This window comes from Balaenoptera musculus, chromosome 1 (genome assembly GCF_009873245.2).
Source record: "Balaenoptera musculus isolate JJ_BM4_2016_0621 chromosome 1, mBalMus1.pri.v3, whole genome shotgun sequence".
NCBI lineage: Eukaryota > Metazoa > Chordata > Mammalia > Artiodactyla > Balaenopteridae > Balaenoptera > Balaenoptera musculus.
In genome coordinates this window covers 7,340,313-7,363,977 of record NC_045785.1, presented here as the reverse complement: position 1 = coordinate 7,363,977, position 23,665 = coordinate 7,340,313, and the positions used below count along the sequence as shown (strand labels likewise).

At 47.4% G+C, this 23,665-nt stretch overlaps 1 protein-coding gene and 2 long non-coding RNA genes across 6 annotated transcripts in view; 1 reads left to right on the top strand and 2 right to left on the bottom strand.

Moving 5' to 3' along the window:
- Positions 1-6,577: 6,577 nt before the first annotated feature.
- Positions 6,578-8,896, bottom strand: LOC118890900. Its single transcript, XR_005018899.1, has 3 exons — positions 8,650-8,896; positions 7,038-7,155; positions 6,578-6,615 (listed from the first exon to the last, which is right to left on the bottom strand). It is a non-coding gene; the product is annotated as an uncharacterized LOC118890900 (long non-coding RNA).
- Positions 8,897-9,962: 1,066 nt separating this feature from the next.
- LOC118892222 lies at positions 9,963-12,143 on the bottom strand. The gene is made up of 3 exons (XR_005019261.1): positions 11,766-12,143; positions 11,192-11,348; positions 9,963-10,927 (listed from the first exon to the last, which is right to left on the bottom strand). It is a non-coding gene; the product is annotated as an uncharacterized LOC118892222 (long non-coding RNA).
- Positions 12,144-12,301: 158 nt separating this feature from the next.
- CLSTN1 (calsyntenin 1) overlaps positions 12,302-23,665 on the top strand; it is a 79,114-nt gene continuing 67,750 nt past the window's right edge. For 3 of the 4 annotated variants that reach the window (XM_036846532.1, XM_036846514.1, XM_036846522.1), the window contains exon 1: positions 12,309-12,590. In XM_036846532.1, coding sequence (XP_036702427.1) covers positions 12,500-12,590 — 91 coding nt within the window. In that variant the 5' untranslated portion in view covers positions 12,309-12,499. Of the gene's footprint in view, positions 12,591-23,665 lie in introns of all 4 variants that reach the window. The other variant, XM_036846539.1, reaches the window with a different exon arrangement.

Genomic DNA, 23,665 nt, shown 5'->3' with positions numbered 1-23,665 from the left:
CTAACACCATCACGTTGGGTGTTAGGATTGCAACATATGAATTTTTTTTTTGTGGGGTGGGGCACAAGCATTCAGACCATAGCACCCCCTTGAAGGGTCTTCACTGACCACCCTATTTTGCTTTCTGCTCCCTGACATGCCCTATCCCATTTTTCTGTTTATTTTCTTTATCTGAAAAAGCCTTATTTATGAATTTCTTCCTTTGCTTGTTTATCTCTCATTCCTCCCGCTAGAAGGTAAGCTCGTGGGAACAGGAACCTCGTCTGACTTCTGCACTGCTCTGTCTCCAGTACCTGACATATTGTAGGCTCTCAATAAAGATTTGTTAAATGAATGAATAACCTTGACCTTGAAATAGCTCCTCTGCTGAGCCCTCTGTGACCCACAGATACAGTGACTCTATTTTCTGAACAAAAACAAAGAAATTTGGGACCTACAGAGAGAAGGGCATTGTCTGTTTCTCTGGCTGAGGCCTCAGGGCACGTCTGGGCCCTGATACCTGTGTGGCAACCCACACCCACAGCCCTGTTGGGCCTGTCTTGGCTGGTAAAGCAACTCCAGGCTCAGGGACGTGCAGTGGTCACAACCTTCTGACTTGCAGGCAGCAGAAACCCATCTCCAACTGGATCCTGTCGCTGGGGAGGCTCTGGGGGTAAGCTTGTAGGATGAAGGCAATTGCTGCAGGAACCAGGGCCTCAGGGACTGGAACTCGAGACTCAGTGCTTTTGAGGGGATTCTCCTCTTCTAGGTCCATCGCTGCTTGTTTCTGCTTCACCATTTGGTCTTATCATCTCCTTTCAGACTGACCTCCTCCTACAGCAGCCTCAGTGCCCCAAACAATCCCAGGGCAGTGTCTGATTGGCCCTGCTTGGGTAATGTGCCACCTTTGGACCAATCACAGTTGCTGGGGCCTTAGCCACATCCCCTTCCCGTGACCGGAGTGGGACAGGCTCTTGAGAGCATCATCGCCACCAGGGCCACATGCAGAACAGCAGTGGTGCCTAAAGGGCACCATTATGCTGTGTGATCGGGGACAAGCCGTCCACCACTGGGCTCTGGTGCTGGCTGAACCCCAGGGGGTGAGAAATCCCATGGTGACATCACTCCTGGGTGCTCAGCTAACCTGCCACGGGGGTAGGAAGGGGACCTGCCCCTTGAGATCAGGGTTTTCTTCTTCCCCATGTAGACCTGGTTTTGCCATCCTAGAGCAGCACTGTGGTGTCATGTAGCCCCTACCTAGGATGGCAGGTGTCCCACAAGAGTAAAAGAAGGCTGGAAAATGCTACATGCTGTACACATTCTTTTGGAGAGTCGCAGTATACTAAAGGTTCTGAGAAGTCTTGCAATGAAGACATCCATTTCATTTAGCTTTTCATCTAGTTTTTCCCTCACCTATTGGAACACAGAACTCAAGTTCTGAGCCCTGCTGCTTATGGGTTGTGTGTTACTTCTCCAAGCCTCAGTTTCCCCACCTTTGAAATGAGTGATAATACCAACCCCCATAGGGTGGTTTCAAGTATGGAATGGAAACAGGTCTTTGGTAAGTATCTTGTGAGCCTGAAAGCGCTGTGCAGACACCTGACCATTTTCGGGTTTAACCCGGGAAATAACACATACTCTGTTTACCTTACAAGGTAAGTAATCCTGAGTCATTAAGATTAGAGGATGACAAAGGGAAAGGAGGTGACGCATCCAGGATTGGCCAGACAGGTGACTAATTAGAGGTGGGTGCAGAGGAATTCCAACAGCAGTGCTGTGGAGACTAAAGGCTCAGGGGCCAGGAGAACAGAGGCCACTGTGATGGGAAACCCTGGGAAGAGGTGCTGGGCAGGAGGGAGGTGCTGGCTATTGCTGCTGAGTCTTTCTCAAGACTTCTAATCAGACGGCATCACTGGTGTCCACTCCCCAAGCCTTCCTTGTCCCCCATGGGGAACTCTGCCTAGGATAGAGGTGGGTCTATGAGTTTGCTTGGGCTGCCTTAACAAACACCATAAGTGACTTAATAGAAATTCATTTTCTAGGGAAGTCCCTGGTGGTCCAGAGGTTAGGACTCCATGCTTCCACTGCAGGGGGCATGGGTTCGATCCTTGGTCGGGAACTAAGATCCTGCAAGCCGTGCGGTGCAGCCAAAAAAAAAAAAAAAAACGAATTCGTTTTCTCACAGTTCCGGAGGCTAGATGTCCAAAATCAAGGTGTTGGCAGTGTTGGTCCTGTTGAGAACTGTGAAGGGGAAATCTGCTCCAGGCCTCTCTCCTTGGCTTGTAGATGGCTGTCTTCTCCCACGTCTCTTCACATCATCCATCTTCCCTCTATGTGGCTAAATTTCCCCTTTTTATGAGGATAGCAGTCATATTGGATTAGGGCCCACCCACAATGACATCATTTTAACTTGATTACTTCTGTCGAGACCGCCCCCCCTCCACATAAGGTCACATTCTGAGTTACTAAGGGTTAAGACTTAAACATAACGAATTTTGGAGAGACACATTCTACCGATAATGGCGGGCATTCTCCCGAGTGGGAATCTCCCTCCATCTCACCAGCCCAACTCCTTGGCCAAAAGCACGTGGATTGTGGCCTCCCGGAAGAGAGATGGAGCCCATAATTGTGTTAATTGCCACAATACCAAATCTGCAATTAATATGCCACGGGAACACAGAGCAAATGCACTAATAGCACATAATTGGACCTAAACTACACCCTCAGCAGGGCCATGCGACTGAGCTCCGCTGTTTATGCTGCTTTTCAAATTAGCAAAGACGAGCAAATTAACATCCGTTTCCCCTTCACCCTGCTCTGAGGGGAGCTGAGGGGGAAACTCGGGGAGGGGGGATGCTTGGCAGGCACCCTAGTTGGAGCCCATCCAGAGCCGGGCACCAGGCTGGCCTTTGGAGCTGTGGGCAAGATGAGGGTGTTGAAGGAGTAAGGAATCCAGAGCTTTCCACAAGTCCTGACACTGGGGCTTTGGCTGACCACCCCCCCCACTAGGATGGCAGAGAGTCTGGTGACTAGGGCATGACTCACATGCAAGTGGCAACTATTTTGGGCCTGGGGCAGGATGGGTTCGGCTTTGGAAACTTGAGGCCCGGTGTTGGGATCTCTCGTCCTTATTCCTGAGGTGGCGGTCAAGTCCGGGGGCAGGTGGCAACCCTCCTCAGAAGGGCAGATACAAGCTCCTCTGCCCTCTCCGCACGCAGGCCTGACGGCCTTGTGTCTCCTCGGCCCCAGGGACAGCTTTCTGGAGCCTCCTCTGCCCGTGCTTGTCTTCTTCAGCTGCAAGGTGCCCTGCTCGGGCCTGTTGGCAGCCAGCCGGAGCTTCTGTCCTAACACGTAGCATCCCCGGCCCAGCTGCCGCCCCGCAGAGCCTCCACCTTCTCCACCCCCCACCATGCGTCTGGGGCTCCTCGTCCTCATCCTTGGCCGCCCCATCTGCTTCTTCCTTCTTTGCAGCTCCCAGGTCTTGCCCCCGGGACACAGGAATGGACTGAGCCTGTGGCCTGCGGTTCAGGTAGTCTTCCCTCGCCCGTCTATGCGGGCTCCTAGCTGGGCCTGTGCAGCTGGGGGTCCAGGGTGGGAGCAGGATTAGCAGACTCCCCAGCTGGCCCCCTCCCCTCCCCTCCAGGCCGCTAGGGTGCCCCTGCCCCCCAGGGCCTGGGCGGAGGGCGAGGGAGGCCCTTCTCGCTCCAGCGCCTTCCTGAAATTTGCTTGCCTGCCTTTCCCAGGCTGTGCCAGGCCTCCTGCCTGCCTCCTGCTGAGCCAGCCACGGCAGGGCTCATTGAGAATTCTTGGGTCCTCTGTGCGGTTGGTCCATGGGTTGGTGTCGGGGAGACTGTCTGCCTCTGACAGTCGGCTTCCTCATTTGCATCCCCTAAATCAATGCCTTCAGATGCTGGAAGCCCAGCGCAGCAACTGAGGCCCGCAGGGGAGAGGAGAAAGGGCTTCCTGCTGCCCCTTGAGGCCCAGGGGTAACTGGAAACAAGAGGCCCCAGGGAGGGCACAAAGGGGCGGGAGCAGAAGTCCCTCCCTAGGCCTCCCCTGGTCCTTCCTGCCTGCTGAACAGAGAAGGGGGCAGCACCAGCCCTGTGGCTCGCTGTGATATTCTGGGCCCTGAAGATGCCTAGGGCTCTGACCCAGGGCCAGTCCTGACCATCCATCCACCATACCAGGAGCTCCCAGAGCTGGAAGAGGTATTGGACAGGACGGAGATCAGCCAAGCAGTTCTCCCGTCTGGATGCCCCTCTGACTTTTCCTGGTCTTGCAGAAACTTTCACCATCAGAGCAGTTTCTGGGAGCTAGTGATGCTGTGGGTAAGAGCTTCAGCTTTAGGGCCAGACAGATCTAGGTTTGAATCCTGGCTCTACCACTGAGCTTTGTGACCTTGGGGCAAATTACTTTATCTTTCTCAGCCCCAGCGTCCTCCTCTGTAAAAGCAGGATAATCATGGTATTCATTGCGCGTGATTGCTGCTAGCATTGAAACCAGATAATGCACAGAATGCTTCGTGCACAGCAAACACTCACTATGTGAGTCATGCTTGTTATTTCTTGATTTCTGGGGGTGATTAATCCCCGCTACACAGATGAGGAAGGAGGGGAAAAAGGTATCCCTGAGCATTTAAATGAGCTGGAGGCTTGAAAGAGCCAGAATTTCTGAAATCTGGCTCTTGATTTTTATTGTCATTTGCTGGTCCAGGAAAAAACACAAAAAGGCCAGAGGAACCTCTGCTAATTCTATGCTGCATGGTCTTGGCAAGTCACTCAACCTCTCTGAACTCCTGCTTCCCATCAGTTAAATAAAAACCCCTATGAGGGAGATTGTTGTGAGTCCCAAATGCATCAGATGCCCTTGAGAAAGGAAGTATGCTAAACAGATGCAAAATCTAAAGGGCTGCATGAAAGTAGTCATTATAACCATCATCAACTCCTTAGACATCTCAAGTACATTCATATACATCATCAGCACCATCGTCATCATCGTGGGAGCAGTTACCACTAACTGAGCATCTAATATGTGTCTCAGACTGAGCTAAACCCTTTATATGCATTCTCTCACTTGATCCTCACAATAATCTAAAGGAGGTATGGGACTTCCTTGGCGGTCCAGTGGTTAAGACTCTGAGCTTCCATTGCAGGGGGCATGGGTTTGATCCCTGGTCAGGGAACTAAGATCCTGCATGCTGCATGTCGTGGCCAAAAAAAAAAAAAAAAAAAAAATCTAAAGGAGGGTGATGATGATGACGATGGTGATGATGACCATTTTACAGATGAGGAAACTGAAGCTCAGAGTATCTAGGTTGTCTGGTCTTTTCTGCTAGTACTCGGAACCCAGGTATATCTGAAGTAAGACCGTGTGAGTAAGACAACCTTCCCATTTTTTTAAACCACTTTATTCTACAACCTCCCCCGTAATTCTAGGAAATATGTTGGAGCTACGGATAGAACCCAAGTTTGGTGCTGTTTCCACTGTGCCCAAACGGTGGCCGTGTTTCCTCTGGGCAGTTTCTGCCCTCGCCTTTCCTTCCTCCCTGGAAACCCAGTGTAGTCCTTTCCATCAGCGTGTTGTATGCAGACAGGGCACATCATATTTGGCTTGTGTGCCCTTAGAGGGACCACATTTGCCCATATGTGGTGTGTGTGTATAGTGCATTGGATGTATGATTGGTGCTGCAGAATAAAATAGCCACCCCCTCCTCTCCACGGCGTAGAAGTGAGTGGCACGCGTGCATCCCCTGGCAGCCCATCCAAAGAGAGGAGAAAAGGCTGTGTGTTACCTTTGGGAGTGAGGATAAGCAGGAAAGCTCAATCCCTGTCCCTGTTGGGGGTGCAAAAGTGAGCTGCCTGGCTTCTGTGTCAAGGTGAGTTTTCCTTCCCTGGAAAATTTCACCAGCCAGAGATAGCCGATGCTTCATGTGTGGGAATTCCTGGTTCCTTTGCAAATGGAGAGCTATAGAAAGCTTTGGAGAGAGTCTAACCCAAACCCACGTGCCCCAACCTGACTCCCTGGAGACCACAGGAATGCCCCTTCCTAAGTCAGGGTTTCTGCCACTGCCAGAGAGACGTAAAGCCCCGAGCCATGGACAGAAATGAATAATGATAACAGCTGATGTCGTGCGTTGGTTTTTCTATCCCTCTCATCCACCCAGGGAGGCGGGCACTGACTTATCTCCATTTTACAGATGGAGATACAGAGATTGGAGAGGTGGAGAACCTTACCCAAGGCCACAGAGGGAGAAACCAGTACAACTGGCAAAAATACAAAAAGGCTCACTGCCTCACTCTTTGTAAAAGCAAAAGACTTGAAACAACCCATAGTTAGGGGACTGATGAAATAAACTCCAGTGTGTCCGCAGGAAGGAAAACTCTCTACTCACAACACCACTTTTTTTTTTTTTTTTTTAATTTTACTTTTGGCTACATTGGGTCTTTGTTGCTGCGCACAGGCTTTCTCTAGTTGCGGCGAGCGGGGCTACTTTTCATTGTGGTGCGCAGGCTTCTCATCATGGTGGCTTCTCTTGTTGCAGAGCATGGGCTCTAGGCTTAGTGGGCTTCAGTAGTTGTGGCTCAGGGGCTTAGTTGTTCCGTGGCATGTGGGATCTTCCCAGACCAGGGCTCGAACCTGCATTGGTAGGGGGACTCTGCATTGGCAGGTGGACTCTTAACCACTGTGCCACCAGGGAAGCCCCTCTACTCACAACACTTCTGACACCAAATGTGTGGGTTTTCCACACCAAACAATTCTCTGATTCTCTATGGACATCAACTGGGTGTCCTACAAATTAACTTAATCTACTAATTACCTAGAGTTAGTGCAGACCCCATGGGTTAGGGCTCAGCCGCACCTACTTCTTTTGCAAATCGCAGGCAGTGGGTCCCCAGGTTACCCACACTTCTGTCTGACCTGGCTGTGACCCCCCCCTTCAGTTTCAATAATTTGATATAATGACCCACAGAACTCGGGGAAACACCCGACTTACCTTTCCCAGTTTATTATAAAGGATATTATAAAGGATCCAAATGAACAGCTAGATGAAAATGTACCTCCATCAAGATCTGGAAAGGTCCCAAGTACAGGAGCTGCATTCTGTCCTTGTGCAGTTGGGGTGCACCACTCTCTCAGCAGGTGAATATGTTCACTGGCCCAGAAGTTCGCCGAATCCTGTAGTTCAGGGATTTTTATGGAGGCTCCATTATGTAGGCATGATTGATTATTAACTCAATCTCCAGCCCCCTTCTCCCTGAGGTTGGGGCAGAGTGGGGCTGAAATTTCCAAGCTTCTAATCATGGCTTGGTCTTTCTGGTGACTGGCCCTCATCCTGAAACTATCCAGGAGCCCACCAAGAGTCACCTCGTTAGAACAAAAGGTGCTCCTATCACCCAGGAAATTCCAAGGGATTTAGGAGCTCTGTGCTAGGATCCAGGGACAAAGGCCAAATATGGATTTCTTATTATATTACAATATTATGCCACATGAGGGAGTACTATGCATCTATGAAAAGGAATGAAGACTCTTTGTATACTGAGATGGAACCATCTCCAGGATATTTTACTAAGTGAAAAAAAATCAAGATGCAGAACATCTGGTGCAATATGCTGCTTTTTTTTTTTTTTTTTTTTTGGCTGCACTGCATGGTATGGGGGATATTAGTTCACTGACCAGGGATTGAACCCGTGCCCCCTGCAGTGGAAGTGCAGAGCCTTAATCGCTGGGCCACCGGGGAAGTCCCGTGATAGGCTGCTTTTTTATCTAAGAAAGGGAGAGACATATTTAAATATTCACTTGCATTAAAAAAAAAAATCCCACAATAGAAGGATAAACCAAAAAAGACAAAATGGTCATATTCAAGGGGAGGAGGGGACAGGAGGGAAGAGAGACAGAAATGGAACTAGACTTCTCTGAGCATCTTGCTTTCTAGATTTGACTTCGGACCCATGCAAATATTTAATATAACCATGTAAGATTAAATGGAGGGAATTCCCTGGCGGCGCAGTGCAGGGGACATGAGTTTGAGCCCTGGTCCGGGAAGATCCCACATGCCGCGGAGCAACAAAGCCCGTGCGCCACAACTCCTGAGCCTGAGCTCTAGAGCCCGCGAGCCACAACTACTGAGCCCATGTGCCACAACTACTAGGGTGCCACGTGCCTGGAGCCTGTGCTCCACAACAAGAGAAGCCACCGCACTAAGAAGCCCGTGCAATGCAACGAAGAGCAGCCCCCGCTCGCTGCAACTAGAGAAAGCCCGTGCGCAGCAATGAAGACCCAAGGTAACCAAAAATAAATAAATTAAAAAAAAAAGATTAAATGGAAATAGTATAAAAGGGAAGGAAGTGGACAGATACGGGTTTCGCCCAGGTCTGTCCCACCAGAGTTCCCGCTCTGAAGCCCACATCGTCTCGTCCCTCATTAATTATCCCTTCTAACAGCAATGGAGTGACCTGGCCAGGCCACCAGAAGGCAGCGATGGGGCCAGACCTCCTGGCTCCCAGGGCCTCGGGAAACCCTGGTGGTGGTGCTGGGGCTGTGGTTTCAGTCCTTCAGGGAATCTGTAACCTGTAGCTCTCATCAAGATTCTCACAACCTTCTCCCGCTCAGCCCTGAAGTAGGTTTGCCCCCAAGAACATCATTAGGAGAGCGGCCACAGCGATGGCTTACCTGCCTCCAGCTGGGGTTCCGTAAACACTGGCTGAGCAGCACATGCTGTGTTAATAGTAATAACCCGCCCACCAGAGAAGGACTCGGCCTTCTGGCAAAGAGCCTTCCTGCACGAGCCTTCGTTTCATCCGTTTCTCCTCTGGACTTGGGAATGAACAACCCGGTGAGGAACGCCAGCCTGGATGAGGAACGCCTTCCGGGGCCTCGGACAGCTGGAGGGTCTGACGTGGAGGGGCATGCTGGCTCCAAGTTGTGGGATCCCGCGCAGGGCTTTTTTTTTTTTTTTTTTTTTGCATCTTGGGCGTAATTTCCTGTAGGGGCGAAGGCATCGTGTGGGCTCAGACATGAAATTGAATCCCAGGTGTCCTTCTTCCTAGCAATGAGCTGAGCAAATTTTACATTTTTCTCATCTGGAACCATAAAAGTACCTTCTGGAAAGGGTTGTTGGAGGCATAAGTGATATGTCACTTCCAGGTAAAAAGCTTAGGCTATTGTGATTAGCAAAAGCCATTTCAAAAGATGCAGCACCATGGAAATTCTGTGTCCTCTCTACTTACTGCACAGACGGGCTGACTGTACGTTCAAAAGATCAAGTCTTCCTTGCCTGGCTGACAAGGCCACCTGCTCAACCTCCCAGTTGCCGCCTAAGGATGGGCCTGGGTGGTGCCTCATTTCCCCCGCTCCAGGGCTCCCAGAGCTGCTGCTGAGTCAGCAGCTGGCTTGGCTCAGGCAAGGACCCTCTCTGCTACCCATAGCCTCAGCTTGGATCGATCCCCATCTCAGGGCCATTTTGAGGATTAACTAATCCATCACGTGGAGACTTCTGAAAAGTGCCAATATGGCTGAGGCTATTGTCAGGCCAACCAAAGAGTGAGTTCACTGGTTTCCCTGGCTTCCAACACGCTCAAGCTGAGCCTTGCAGCTGGACTAACTGTCCTGTGGGCAATATCTCAGCGTGTGCAGGATGCACTGAGCTCTGGGGCCGCCTGCCTGCCCACCTGCTGCTGGACCTGCTTAGATCTATCTCTCCGGTTCTCTAAGGGACAGAGTGGGTGAGAAGATAAAGGGATCAGGATTCCAGACACCAAAGAGCTTTAGTTTGTGTTGCTTATAGAACTGAATACATTTTCCCTCTTGGCATCAGCCTATTGACTCAAAACATAGTTCTGAGATTATGCCTTTCTGATTTTATGTTTTGTAAATCTCCAAGGTCCCTGGAAACCTACAGGCTATGTTTTTTACTCTCTGAGATGTGATCTGCATAATAATAATAAAAAACTAACACAGCAATTCATTTAGTTCATCAACGAGTGTTTATTGAGGACCTACTGTATGTTCAGCAGTACACTAGGAGCTCGAAGGAAAAGAATAAACTACCATAGGTTTAGACCTATTGTATATTAGTCTCTAGGAGGCACTTTAATTGCATCATCTCATTTAATTCTCACAACTCTAGGAAATAGGTATCATTATCCCATTTCACAGGTGAGGAAAGAGATTCAGAAGGTTCTGTAACTTGTCCAAGGTCATTCGTAGTAGCAGAAGCCAGAATTCCCATCCAGTGCTGTCTGACTGTACCATCTGGGTCCTTCCCACTAGAATAGTGTGGAGAAGAAGAGGACACACGTGGAGTAGTCAATCAACAGCAAAAGTAGCAGATTATGAAGCCTGGATTGTTGGGTTAAGAGCATGTGGGTTTGGGGAGCGAGGGCCTGATAGTCCAGAGGACTTCCTGGAGGAGGCAGCCCAGAAAGTACACTGGTAGGACCTGAGGCTCAGGGCAAAGGTTGGGGATGGTGTGCCACGTGATGCTGCCCCTGGGAAGGAATGAACTTGAACTCAGAGAGTGGTGAGACAGTGGGCCCTGAGGTCAGCTGGGTGGGGCCCAGGCATGAGGGGTGGGAAGCCCAGCAGAGCTGTCTGGGCCTGATGAGGTGGCAGCAGGGAGCCACTGGGAACCAGGAAGGCCCAGAAGCAATAGCAACATCCAGAGAGGATGACTCTGCAGTGCTGGCGAGAAGGAGTGGGGGGCATGGCTTGGAGATGGCAGGGGCTAGGCAGGTGCCGGGGGGAGGGGTCTACGCAAGGGAGTCTAGTCCTCTTGGACTCAGGGGTGGGATGGGCAGGGGGATGAGATGTGGAGTCTTCAGGCTTTGGTGGATGATGACTTTGAGGGACAAAGGACAGGGAAGAGCATATTCCATCGCAGATTGCTTTGAAACTCCCTCCAAGGTCACATCACACCTCTGTTCACTGCTGTCCAAGGTCTTCCTGTGGCCTGTAGGATTAGGTCCAAATCCCTCATCCTGACATTTAAGGCACCTCACAATGGCTTTGATCTACCTTTTTGGGCTCTTCACCCACTACTCTCCTAAATAAGTCCTCTGCTCTCCACAAACTGAGTGACTCATTCTCCTCCCAGCCTCCCAGGCTGCCTGCCCACCCTCCTTCACCCCAGCCCAAGCTGGTCTCCACAAAGCCCACCAGCCGGCCAGACCCTCTCAGCAAACAGGGCCAGGACGATCACTGTGTGGTGAATCACCTTTAATAGCTCTTCCAGCAGTCTTGAATAATTAACATTTTATCGTTGTTTAACCTTTGCTGTGGGTGTCTCCTTAATGCCAGCCCTATCCTTGAGGGCTGAGCTTTTTGCAGTATTTGTTTCAGCTAGGGAAGTCATTTCGCCTTAGTTTCCTTCTCTGCAAAATGAAGCCAATAAAGTCGGCTCATAGGGCACGGTGCCTGGCACTCAGGAGACCATCCATGACTGTTCTGGTCCTTTCCGCTAGTGTGAGGCGCCCCCAGGGGTCGGGGGGGAGGCAGGGACCCCAGGACAGGAAGAAAAGAGGAGGACCCAAGAGCCCTGAAGGGACCCTTCTTCATCCATTTGGATTTCTGCATTTCTAAGGGACCGTTAGCATCACACTAAGATCTAGAAAGGGTCACCTGCACAACCCGCGTTTAAAAAGCCACAAACGGATTTCTTCAGCAAATGGAGGAATCTTGAGTTACAAATTCAGGACGGACTTGGGACAAGCAAGCTCCCTCCCAGCGCTGGAACCACTGCAGCACGTGCTGCGCAGCCCTTGATTGTTTACAAAGCGCGTTTCGCTAACCTCGTCGCCTTGAATACCTTTCACGACCCCGCAAGCTCCCTCTCATCACCGCCACTTGGCAGAAGAGGGCACCGAGGTTCTGGGAGGCGACGTGACTTGCTCGAAGTGGCGCAGGGTGTTGGCGCTCAGCGGCCCTGGGCTGCACCCTCCAGCGGGGTCTGCACTCCTTGGGGTGGGGTTGGGAAGGGGAGAAAGGGGAGGCACGGGCCCCAGGGTAGCTCTCGCTCGGCTCCGGGGCCTGTGAGCGCGCGTGGGGATGAGGAGTTGATGCCCTCGGCTGCGGCAGCCGACAGGGGGGGTGCAGCCCCCGGGGCCTCTCCCAGCCTCTCTCGAGCGCAACCCCCGGCGCGGCCCCGCCGGCGGGTTCGGAGGCCCGCGCGCCCCGCCCCCACCCCACGCCCCGCGCGCTCCCCGGGGCGCCGCGCGCGCGCCTCGCCGTCGCTCCCCTCCCCGCCCCTCCCGCCGCCACCCCGCCCCCGGCCGGGTACCCTCGCCGGACCCGAGAGAGAGCGCCGCCGCCATCTTAGTTGCTGCTGCTGCCTCCAGCGAAGCGCTCCCTGCGCCGAGGGGAGGGCGCGCGCGGCCCAGCGTCACGGCGGCGGCGCCTCCTCGGACCCCGGTGCTCGCCGCGGCGCCAAGCAGCCGGCCCCGGGCCGCGAGAGCCCCGCTCGGCGCCCCGCGCGCGTCCCTGCCGCTCCCGCCTCGGGCGGGCCGCGGCGCCGGGAGCCGGAGCGATGCTGCGCCGCCCTGCTCCCGCGCTGGCCCCGGCCGCCTGGCTGCTGCTGGCCGGGCTGCTGTGCGGCGGCGGGGTCTGGGCCGCGCGAGGTAAGCGTCGGGGCCGGGTAGGGACGCGGGGGCTGATCGCCGGGAGCCGGGTCGGGACGCGGGGTTCGGGGTCCGGCGCGCGGCTCTGGGTCGGGGCGCAAGAGGCTGTGGGCGCGCGCTGCAGGCGCCGGGGGGAAGCTGGCCGCCCCCATCGCACCCTCGCCGGGTTGGTGGCTGCGCGGATGTGGGGGGACGTGCAGAAGGGCCGAAGCGTCGGTCAGTCTTCCTCGGCAGCGCCCGCAGGCTGGGGCGGCATCCCTGGGGTGAGATACCGGGTACGTGTGTTGTGTGCCGAGATGTGCATCAGGCCGGGGGTGCACGCACAATTTTTGGTGTGCGCTTACATAAGAGCCCACTCCTCCGCGTCCTTTTCCCAGATCCCGATTATCTGCTGCTGCTCTACCGCGGACGCGGCGTCTTCGCCCTTTTCCGCCTCCTTCCAGGGTCTTTTAAACGTCTGTTTTCGAACGAGCCGAGGCTGAAACTTCTGGCTCCCCTCCCACCTTTCACCCAGAGGTGAAATTGTGATGAGGTTTACGACCGTCGTCTCACCCGGTGTCAGAAATCTTCCTCTCCTCCACCCCCGACGCCTTGGTGCAGTTTTTCTGACAGTAATTTAGGTCGTGCAGAAACGAGAAACCCCTCTTTGATTCCTTAGGGCCGAAATTATTTTATGGTTACTTGGCAAAAACATATTTCTTAGTGAATCGATTGTTTTGTTGTTGTTTTAACCTTCAACCGCTTAATCTTTTCAGCGTTACACGCTCTCTGATATTGACTGATCTTGCCAACGAAAAGCTTACGCATTGCAGATATATGCTTCCGAGTGGATCTTGGAATCATAAACATTTTCCTCGGCCTTGGAGCAAAGTAATCTAGGTGTAGTCTATAGAGTACTTGGATCTATCCTTCTGATTTTTTAAATCAAAAAATTTGAGAGAGAGAGGGTTGATGGAAGGCCAAATGAAATGGTCATATTTCAATTTAGCAAAGCTTTTTAAAGAATTACCATTTTCTCTTTCTGGGCATGACATATCAAGAGAAGTATGGTGTTCACAAATGAAAGGGCAGGAGAGGCAAGTGCATCTTTTGTTGTATGTTCCTTTCTTCACATCCAGGATGATAAACTTTGAATACTTCTTTCATTTATTTCATTTCTAACATTCTTTCGACTCTGTCAAATTCAGGTCTCAGTCACTAAGTATCTAATTGCTCTCAGTTTGATTTTACATCAAGGTAAGTTTGGAATGTTCTTTCCAGATGTGGGATGGAGGTTTGTAAGTCTAATATATCCAAGAAAAAATGTCAAAGTTTGCTTCTCTTGGGGAAAACCCACACAGCTTAAAAATATGTGCTTGGATTGGGTATTTTGGGAACAGTTCAAATATATTTAGTTTAGTCAGTGATAATATTTCTTGTTAAAATCCACATTTTCTTAAGTTTGTCCATTCACCTACATTTGGTGTTCATTATTGAATTAGCAAATGGGCTAATTAATTAGCCCATTAGCATTACTGAAGATTTCAGCTATCAAATGTCTTCATTCTGGCAGACTAACAGAAATCTTATGTGAAAGACGTGTTGAGGGCTTGAGTCCTTTGTAATTTGCTAACTTCCTCTAAGCTTTTCTTGGTGCATTTATAATGCTTAAGAATCTTAGTCTTCCAAATAAAAACACATTTTAAACATCAGTTATTCTATTGCATTTGTTGTTTTTTTTCCAGCTTGCAGGTTAGAAAACGTCTCATGAATGTTCCATGAAATGCTAATAAAACGATTTCATTTTGAGATGTTACAAATAAATTTTGTATTTAAATAGGCAGTTTGTGGAGACACTTTCTGTGGGCTAATTGTAAAAGATGATCGTTTCAACTAATACCTGAATTTTTAATCCTGCAAGACAGTGTGACATTAGTAACTGCTGTTCATTCATACTGTAGCTACCTCTAAAAATAATGGGGGAAAGATAACGTATAAACAAGGAGAGAATGTGAGGTTTTGTAATATAAATTCCATTTTGACTATTAATTCGTTGTTTTATGGAGAACCCTAAATTTCACTTTAATTGTAGCTGTAGTTCTCAAAAAAAATCAAGTAAACTAAAATATTAGGAGAAATTTCCTTGGCATGCCCTATACTGCCTTCCTTCTCTCCAGTCCGTCAGTGATCAGGAAGTAGAAAACTGAAATAGAGAAAATAGAAAGCTTATATGAATATTAAATAAAAATAAATGCAATCTTTTTTTTTTATTTTATTTATTTATTTTTGGCTGTGTTGGGTCTTCGTTGCTGCACGCGGGCTTCTCATTGCAGTGGCTTCTCTTGTTGAGAAGCACGGGCTCTAGGCGCGTAGGCTTTAGTAGATGTGGCACGCGGGCTCAGCAGTTGTGGCTCACGGGCTTAGTTGCTCCGCAGCATGTGGGATCTTCCCGGACCAGGGCTCGAACCCGTGTCCCCTGCCTTGGCAGGCGGATTCTCAACCACTGTGCCACCAGGGAAGCCCAATAAATGCAATCTTGTAATGCATTTCAAAACCAAATAAAATTCATTGTTACTTTTCTGTTTGCACACAAACCTCTCAGTGGAGCCTCTCCTCACCATCCTGGTTGAAATTTCATCTCTCTGAACCCCTGAATCCTCCCTCCCCTGCTTCACTTTTTCTTTTCTCCATAGCACTTACCCCATTCTAACACGCTCTGTTATTTACTTATTCTGTTGATTGCCTGTCTCCCCTCACTGGAACATAAGCCCCAAAGTGGAAGGGTATTTTGGTCTGTGTTGTTCACATATGTATCCGCACACAGTAGGCACTCAGTGTTTTGTGAATGAATGTATAACTGTGTTCCAGTTTAGGCAGCATAGTGTTTTTACATCCTGATTTTTACCTGACAGATAAGTGTTACGTACTGAGAAAAGCATCACAGACAGAGTATAAAGGAACTTGAATTCTACAACACGGATATAAGACTTCATTAGTAGATAATTTTTCAAGGATTCATTATGTTGGTTGCAGCATTGGAGTATTAGATCATAAAAGTCTGTATCAGCCTTTGATGGCTGTAGCTCTGTGGCTACCACTTGGAGTTCATTTTTCAAAAAAACTGTAATCCTCAGGTTTTGGGGAAAGCTTAATTTTTTACCTTGTTTTTCACAAGCAACTTTGAGGAAAGATAATTTTATTGTAGACCTAAATATTACACTTAATTTAACATTTTTATTGCTGAAAGTAAATTTATTTCATGAGACCTATAACTGCTAAAGAAATAATAAAATATTAATAATCCTGAATGTATTCCGATTTAAGAGCTGTGACTCGATTAACTGGAGCCCTCAGTTAACTGGAATCCAGCTTTTGGCTGCATACTACTTTCAGGAAAGAAAGCATAAAACCAAACAGTTTCCTAGAAATTCTTTTTAAAAAGGAAGTTTTAGGCATTCATGTAATACATTATCTGGGTCAGTACTATTTGATTTTTGAGCCAAAAAAAGCAGTTAATTAAGTTTTAGGTATGAGGAATATGACCAATAAATGAATTTTTAATGAAATATGATAACATTATTTTTGTATTGGAATTAGAAAATGCTATAATTCCATGATACCAGTTTTAGGACTTGGTTAAGCTTACTAAACCAATTCTTAACGTTTAAAATGAGGAACCTGAAGGATATTAAATATTTAAGACATGAAAGAAAAGGATTGAATTATTTTCGTTACTGCTTTCTAAGATAGAAAAATGTAATTTTTTGGATAGAGTTTTCACTTATAAGAGTTGAAACAAAATAGGAGATTTGGTTATTCTGAAAATCATCGAGTTTTATTTCTCACCCCTTCTGATTAATTGAGGTTTTAGATCATTACGTTCTTAAAAATATACTTCGGTCATGATTTGGTACGAGCAGGGGTACTTAAGAAATTTATCTTTTATAATTGAAATTTAAGATATTGATTTGTGATATTAGATTTTAGTAGAGCTATTCTATCTCCAGAATGTAGATTCAAAGTTGGTGGAAATGATTTATGCAGTGTCATGTTCTTGCGCTGTTTAAAAAACCTCGAACCCTCAGAAGTGACATTTTGACACCAGTAGAGGCTATGCAAAGGCCAGAGTTAGGAACCTTCAGACTATGACAGTCCTGCCCTGCCCGCATGTCAGCCTGATGCAAGGTGCCCGTTTTTCCATAGAGTCACCACCACCTAGGAGTTGGGGCACAGCATCCAGTTGTCCCCTGTTTGATAGGTCCTTTCTTCCCTATGTTTTAGAGAGATTTTTGTTCATTTTCTCATTTAGCTGTAGGATGATATTAGATTAAAAACTTCCACAAGATCTGTTGCTAAGGCTTTTTTATTTTTAAAGTTCTAGGCAAAGATTCAATTACTTCAAAGTCATGGAATTTAGAACTTCTTAAAAACCAGTAAGATATATCTGAAAGTTAACCTCCTTCTATTCCAGAACCCCAGTGAGAAGTATGCGGTGGCATGGTAGAGGAAGAAGCGTGTGTTTCTTTTTTACCTTTGGTCGGACATGAATTTTTTTTTTCCTGGAATTTTTCTTTGCAGCAGTTACGTCTGAATTTTATTTTATTTTTTATAATTTTTGGCTGCGTTGGGTCTTCGTTGCTGCATGCGGGCTTTCTCTAGTTGCGGGGGGCGGGGTACTCTTCGGTGCGGTGCACGGGCTTCTCATTGCGGTGGCTTCTCTTGTTGCAGAGCACGGGCTCTAGGCATGCGGGCTTCAGTAGTTGTGGCTTGTGGGCTCTAGAGCACCGGCTCAGTAGTTGTGGCGCACAGGCTTAGTTGCTCCGCAGCATGTGGGATCTTCCCGGACCAGGGCTCGAACCCGTGTCCCCTGCATTGGCAGGTGGTTTCTTAATCACCGCGCCACCAGGGAAGCCCACGAATATGTTTTGAACCGGTCTCATTCTCTCGTGACAAGAACTGTTCTATCAAGTCTGCTACTCTTCAAGTCTACCTTGATCTGTACTTTCTGGAACTTATTGTTTTAGGGCAAAAGAAGACTTTCCTTTCCTGTATCCACTCTTTTTTAATTTGAAAAACAGGTTTATTGAAATATAATTCACATACCATAAAATTCACCCTTTTAAAGTATGCAGTTCAGTGATTTTAGTATATTCACAAAGTTGTGCAACCATCCCCAGTATCTAATTGCAGCACATTTTCATCACCCCCAAAAGAAATCCCATATCCCTTAGCAATCACTCCAAATTCCCCTTTTTCCCATTCCCCCCTGGCAACCATTAATCTACTTTCTATCTCTGTGGATTTGCCTGTTCTGGACATTTCATGTCAGTGGAATCATTATAATATGTGGCCTTTGTGACTAGCTTCTTTCAATTAGCATGATGTTTTCAGGATCTATCCATGTTGTAGTGGGTATCAGTGCTTTATTCCATCTTATGGCTGAATAATATTTGCTATAGACTGAATGTTTGTCTCCCTCCAAAATTCGTATGTTGAAACCTAATCCCCAATGTGATGGTATTTTGAGGTGGGGGCTTTGGGGAAGTGATTAGATCATGAGGGTGGAGCCCTCACGAATGGGATCAGTGCCCCTGTGCAAGAGACCCCAGAGAGCTCCCTTGCCTCTTCTGCCACCGGCGGATACAATGGGAAGATGGCTATGAACCAGGAAATGGGCACTCACCAGACACTGCATCTGCTGGCACCTTGATCTTGGGTTTCCCAGCCTCCAGGACTGTGAGAAATAAATTTCTGTTGTGTATAAGCCACCCAGTCTATGGTATTTTGTTATAGAGCCCAGAGCGACTAAGACAATATTCCATACTATGTGGATAAACCACGTTTTATTTATATATCCATTCATCAGTTGATGGACATTTGGGTTGTTTTCCACTTCGTGGCTACTATGAATAATGCTGCTGTGAACATGCATGTGCAGTTCTCTTGGACATATATTTGTGTGGACATACATTTTCAGTTCTCTTGGGTGTATAACTGGAGTGGAATTGCTGAGTCTTATAACTATGTTTAACATTTTGAGGAGGTACCAAACTGTTTTCCAGAGTAGCTGCACCATTCTACATTCACTCTTGACCTCCATAATCACTCCCAGGAGCATCTTTTTAATTAGATACATATTTCACAGTTGTCTAAGTGTTTTCTTATGACAGTTTTAAGTTGCTGATTTTTTTTCCTACTCTCGGGATAAATTGGCATTTCATCCAACCAACTCCTTCCTTCACCCCCATCTCCCATATCATTTCTACCCAGGACCTTAGACTTTGAGTTGAAAGGAGCTTTGAAAGGTCCATCCTCTGCACTTAAGTAGCCTTCCCTGTAAAAGAGACGTTTCTTCACACGTCCCTGACAGTTGATCATTCAGCCTGGGCACTTGCTAGCTCACAAAGAAACCGTTTTCTTCAAAACATTGTTTGGGACTTCAGTCAGCTTTCCTTAGGACTAAATCTTATCAATCCCTCAAACCTTTGCAGGCACCCAGCCATGCAGCTCTTTGTTTTTGTCACCTCTCACCTGAAGAAAGGCTGAGAGCATCTGTGGCCAAGCATCCATCCCCCAGGCCCTGATTTCTGCCCGTGGTCTGAGGAATGAGCTAGTACAATGCTGCAGACCCAGTGATTGGGGGACACCCTAGTCACAGCAGAGTAAATATCTAGGGCTTAACTTTATGAAAGGAATTGTAAGAAACACTAGAATTCTTAAACTATGACTAGTTTAGAAAATGACATTTCTTCATTCATTACATTTTTGTTAATACTAATTGGCTAAAAAGTACTTTGTTAAAGTAAATTAGTTTGTCTGGTCCTTTGATTTATTCTTTAATTAAACTGTTTGTTATTTACCCAATCTTCAATTCATAGTATAAAACACTTAGAAATGTCTTTAGATTGCAAGTGGATTTTAAAACAGGAAAAATGAATGTCATCTTTAATACCTGCTTAAAGTATAGTGAAGACATATTTATTCTGAGCTCTTCCTAAATCTTAAAAGTATTAATACAGTACTTTCATTTTAAGGACCACCAAGAAAAAAAAAATTGAAGGTCATAAACTCAAATTGTACATAGTGTAAAACTTGAGAATGATTTGTATGAGGTTGTCTAATAAGTGGCTTTTAAAGAGCAAAATTTATTCCATCTGAAATGCAGAATCCAGTCACATTTAATTTTGTGTGTCTCAGACGTAGTTAATGACGAATACTGATAGGACCAGCTGTGTAGTCAAAGTGTGGGGCTCCTTTGTTCAAAAATTATTAGGAATTTCAAGATGGCAGCAGAGCATTAAACCAAGCATGGGGCCCGGCACGCCCAGGAAACTGGTCCTGAGTATTGATAGACTTAATGTGGCCAGAGTATTAATAGAATGTGGGCCTGACCATGAGATTTTAGCCAGAGCCCTTGGTCCTCTGGGCACCTCTCAGATGAAGCAGCTGAGGCCCAGCCCTCAGCGGCACCTCCCCGCTGATGCACCCCCTCCCGCCACCGGAAGACTTAATCACTGGTGGCCTCGGGGTGGAGACTGCACCCTGTGCTCTGTCCCCCAGCACCTGGCGAAGGACAGCGCATACTCAGTTCACAATAGACAGTGCGAGCACATGGGAGGTAGAGGCTAATTGAGGAACGGGGTAGCTTTTGATTTGGGGGATTAAAGCCTTTCTGTCAAGCAGATTATATTTACCTTTAAAAAACCTTGACTAATTCATGCCAGTTTCCTATTACTCATGGAATTAGTAACAAGGATAACGGAAATAATTAAAATTCTTGGGTAATCCCTAATCTTTTTTTTTTTTGCCATGCGTTTCACGTGTTTATCAGAGTAGCTAGTAAGTAGCAAAATGCACTGGCTTGAATTTAATTTTCTCCCCAGGCCGCTCTCACTTTGGGCCACAGTCATGAAGAACGGTGGTGGGAGGACTGAAAGGTAGGCAGCAACCATTCTCAGCCTTTGAGCACCTCATGTGCTAGTGCTGTGTTAATGGTAGGGTCGCTTGATAATCCCTCAGCCTGAATTATAAAGCCCCAAGTTGGCAACGTTTCTGATCTTGCTTCTGAGTTGTTTGTAAATATCCATTAATATCTGCACATGATTCCTGAATACAACACTTTCATTTGGCAGGGGTTTTAAAAGGTCCATGCCCAAGTGTACGAAGCCTTCTCTTGCTTAATTAAGGGAAGCAACTTGTATCTTAGAAACATTCAAAGCCTAGAATGGAAAATGAATTAAATGCTTTTTGATATGAAATCTGACGTTTTAAAACCTTTTCTAATTGGAGGAAGATGTACCAGTGGGGTAATTTAATAACATAGCCTCTCCCCCAATGGTGACTTCAGTTAATAATAACTGCAACATTAATACTTGTTTGATGAAATGTTTTAGAAAGGTCATAAATGCCAGTAATTAATATATATTTGCTTATTCAATTAATAAAGTTTACTGACCCTATTTTTTCTAGAATTAGTCCTTTCTGAGTATTGAAAGGTTTGATATATTTATCACTACTTTAAAAAATAATGCATAAGGCAAGTATGTCTTCACTGCATTTTTTTCTTTTCTATTAAAATGGTGTATGCTTATGTGGTTTTCAGTGCTGACGGACAGAGTGAACCAGGGGCGATGAGAAAGCAAACATGGGCCACTCAGGCCAGGCTTCGGTTGTTTAAGCCTGAAGGGAGAAGGCTAAAAGGGTTTCCTGAAGTTTCTGTTTTATCTAGAAACTCATCTCAGGGGTATAGGAGAGCCGATGGGGATTTGGAGCAGAAGCTTTGCCTTGGAATAGAGCAGTCCTGACTGCACCTGCTTATCTTTTGGAAACCCAAGTACAGGTAAACTGAGGCAAGCTGGTGCAGTGGGCGGTGGTGGAACCCTGGCACCTGAGGAAACCCCCAGTGGCGGCTAACAAAAGTCTGTCCGTGTCTGGTTCTGGTCAGATTGAAATCTTGTCTCCTGAAATGCTCAGGCACATTTTATTTCTCTGAGCTCAGGTTGCCTGGGTCAGGGGAACTCAGCCCAGGTGAGACTACCCCAGCTCTGTGCTGTCTTCTAGTGCCTGTTCTTCAGCTGCCTTAACCTGGCTTTGTGTTGATGTATTGTTTCCTGGGACCCATTTCTGATTCCCAGATGACCTGAAAAGGCGATTCATATCACTCTATTAGGAATTCAGATTGGAACTCAAGTTATATTTTCCCCTGGAATTCAGATTGGAATTAGGAATTCAGATTGGAACTCAAGTTATATTTTCCCCTGGAAACATTGTTACAAACTGCTTAAAGCTCCAAAAGTGATGGTCAGAAACCAGTTTACCCATTACGAGTTGAAAATCAGGCAAATTTGCAGTAAAACACAGCCCACACACAGCATTATAATATTAATCATTATATAAACCAACGAAATGCTGGTTCCCGTTTCGTGGTAAGTAGGTCTTGGAGTAGTAGAGCAGCTTCAAAGAATGTGTGAGGCGTGTTGGCTTAGGCCTGGAATGCAGAGCCTCCAGGAAGAGAAAGGTCGAGGACTAGGAGCCCGATGATCTGAGTGGCCCAGCCTGTGCGAGGAAACCGAGGGAGTGAGGCCTGTTCATTGCGATCCCAAAAAAGAAAGAGAGGCAGTGGAAGAGAGGAGACCCGGGCCAGCAAGCCCCCTGGTGCCCAGGTGGCAGCACTGCCTGGGGTGGCCGGGGTGGAGGAGAGGCAGGGGTGTAGCAGGCCCTCAGCAGGCGGAGTGTCAGCCTGTATGTGCAGGTCACCCCTTCGAGAGAATACTCACTGATGTGCATCGTTTAAACGAATGACTTACGGTCCGACGTACTGAATGTTTTTCATCAAAGAAAATTTTACTTAAGAATTGCTGTTTAAAACCTTTCCGGGGCTTCCCTGGTGGCGCAGTGGTTAAGAATCCGCCTGCCAATGCAGGGGACACGGGTTCGAGCCCTGGTCCGGGAAGATCCCACATGCTGTGGAGCAACTCAGCCCCTGCGCCACAACTACTGAGCCTGTGCTCTAGAGCCTGCGAGCCAAAACTACTGAGCCCGCCTGCTACAATTACTGAAGCCCGTGTGCCTAGAGCCTCTGCTCTGCAACAAGAGAAGCCACTGCAGCGAGCAGCCAACGCACCGCAACAAAGAGTAGCCCCCGCTCGCCGCAACTAGAGAAAGCTTGCACGCAGCAGCGAAGACCCAATGCAGCCATAAATGAATGAATGAATGAATGAATGGAATTGTAATGGTTGGGTTCCTTTGAAAAAAAAAAATAAAACCTTTCCTTGGGACTTCCCTGGTGTTCCAGTGGTTAGGACTCTGTGCTTCCACTGCAGGGGGTACAGGTTCGATCCCTGGTTGGGGAATTAAGATCCCGCGTGTCATGCAGTGTGGCCAAAAAAAATAAATAAATAATAAAACCTTTCCTTGAATTTTTCAAGTCCCTGAATCTATATGAATTAAATTTATACCTTCGTAGAATTATTTTACTAAAACAAATGTAAAAAAATATATTTGACATAACCCCCCAAATTCTCAATTGGATTTGTAGGTGTCATGTACTAGAGGTCATCCTTTCTAAATAATGGTGACATGGTGATTTCTAACAGTAATGATAAAGGATCAGTTGTAGGCTTCCTCTTCAAACTGTTATATAGGATACGTTGATTGCTAAGGCAGTGTTTCCCTAAGGACGTTACATGGATAGGTGTTATTTGGTAAAAGGTGTCTGTTGGTCACCTAAGTTTGGGAAATGCTGTTAAACAGGTTTCATTACTGTAGGACTTCTCAGAACCTTTAGTGTAGTTGTGTGTGTGGAAGAATCGCTGCGCAGGGGTATAATCAGCATTTATCCAGGTGAGTTGACCGTGGACTCTGCCCGGAGCGTGCTCTGGCGCTGGCGTTCCATAGAACACACTTCGGGAGATGCTACTCCAGGTTGTCCCCCCACCCACTGTAATACAATTTAGTACGAAAAAGAAAAAGTTAAAATGACTGAAAATACTGCCTTTGAGATCCTTAGTCTTAACACTTTTGTACATATCTCTAGTTTTTTTCCCCCTTGTAAAAATTTATCTACGTAGCCAAAGTTTTAAACAAAATGAGTTTAT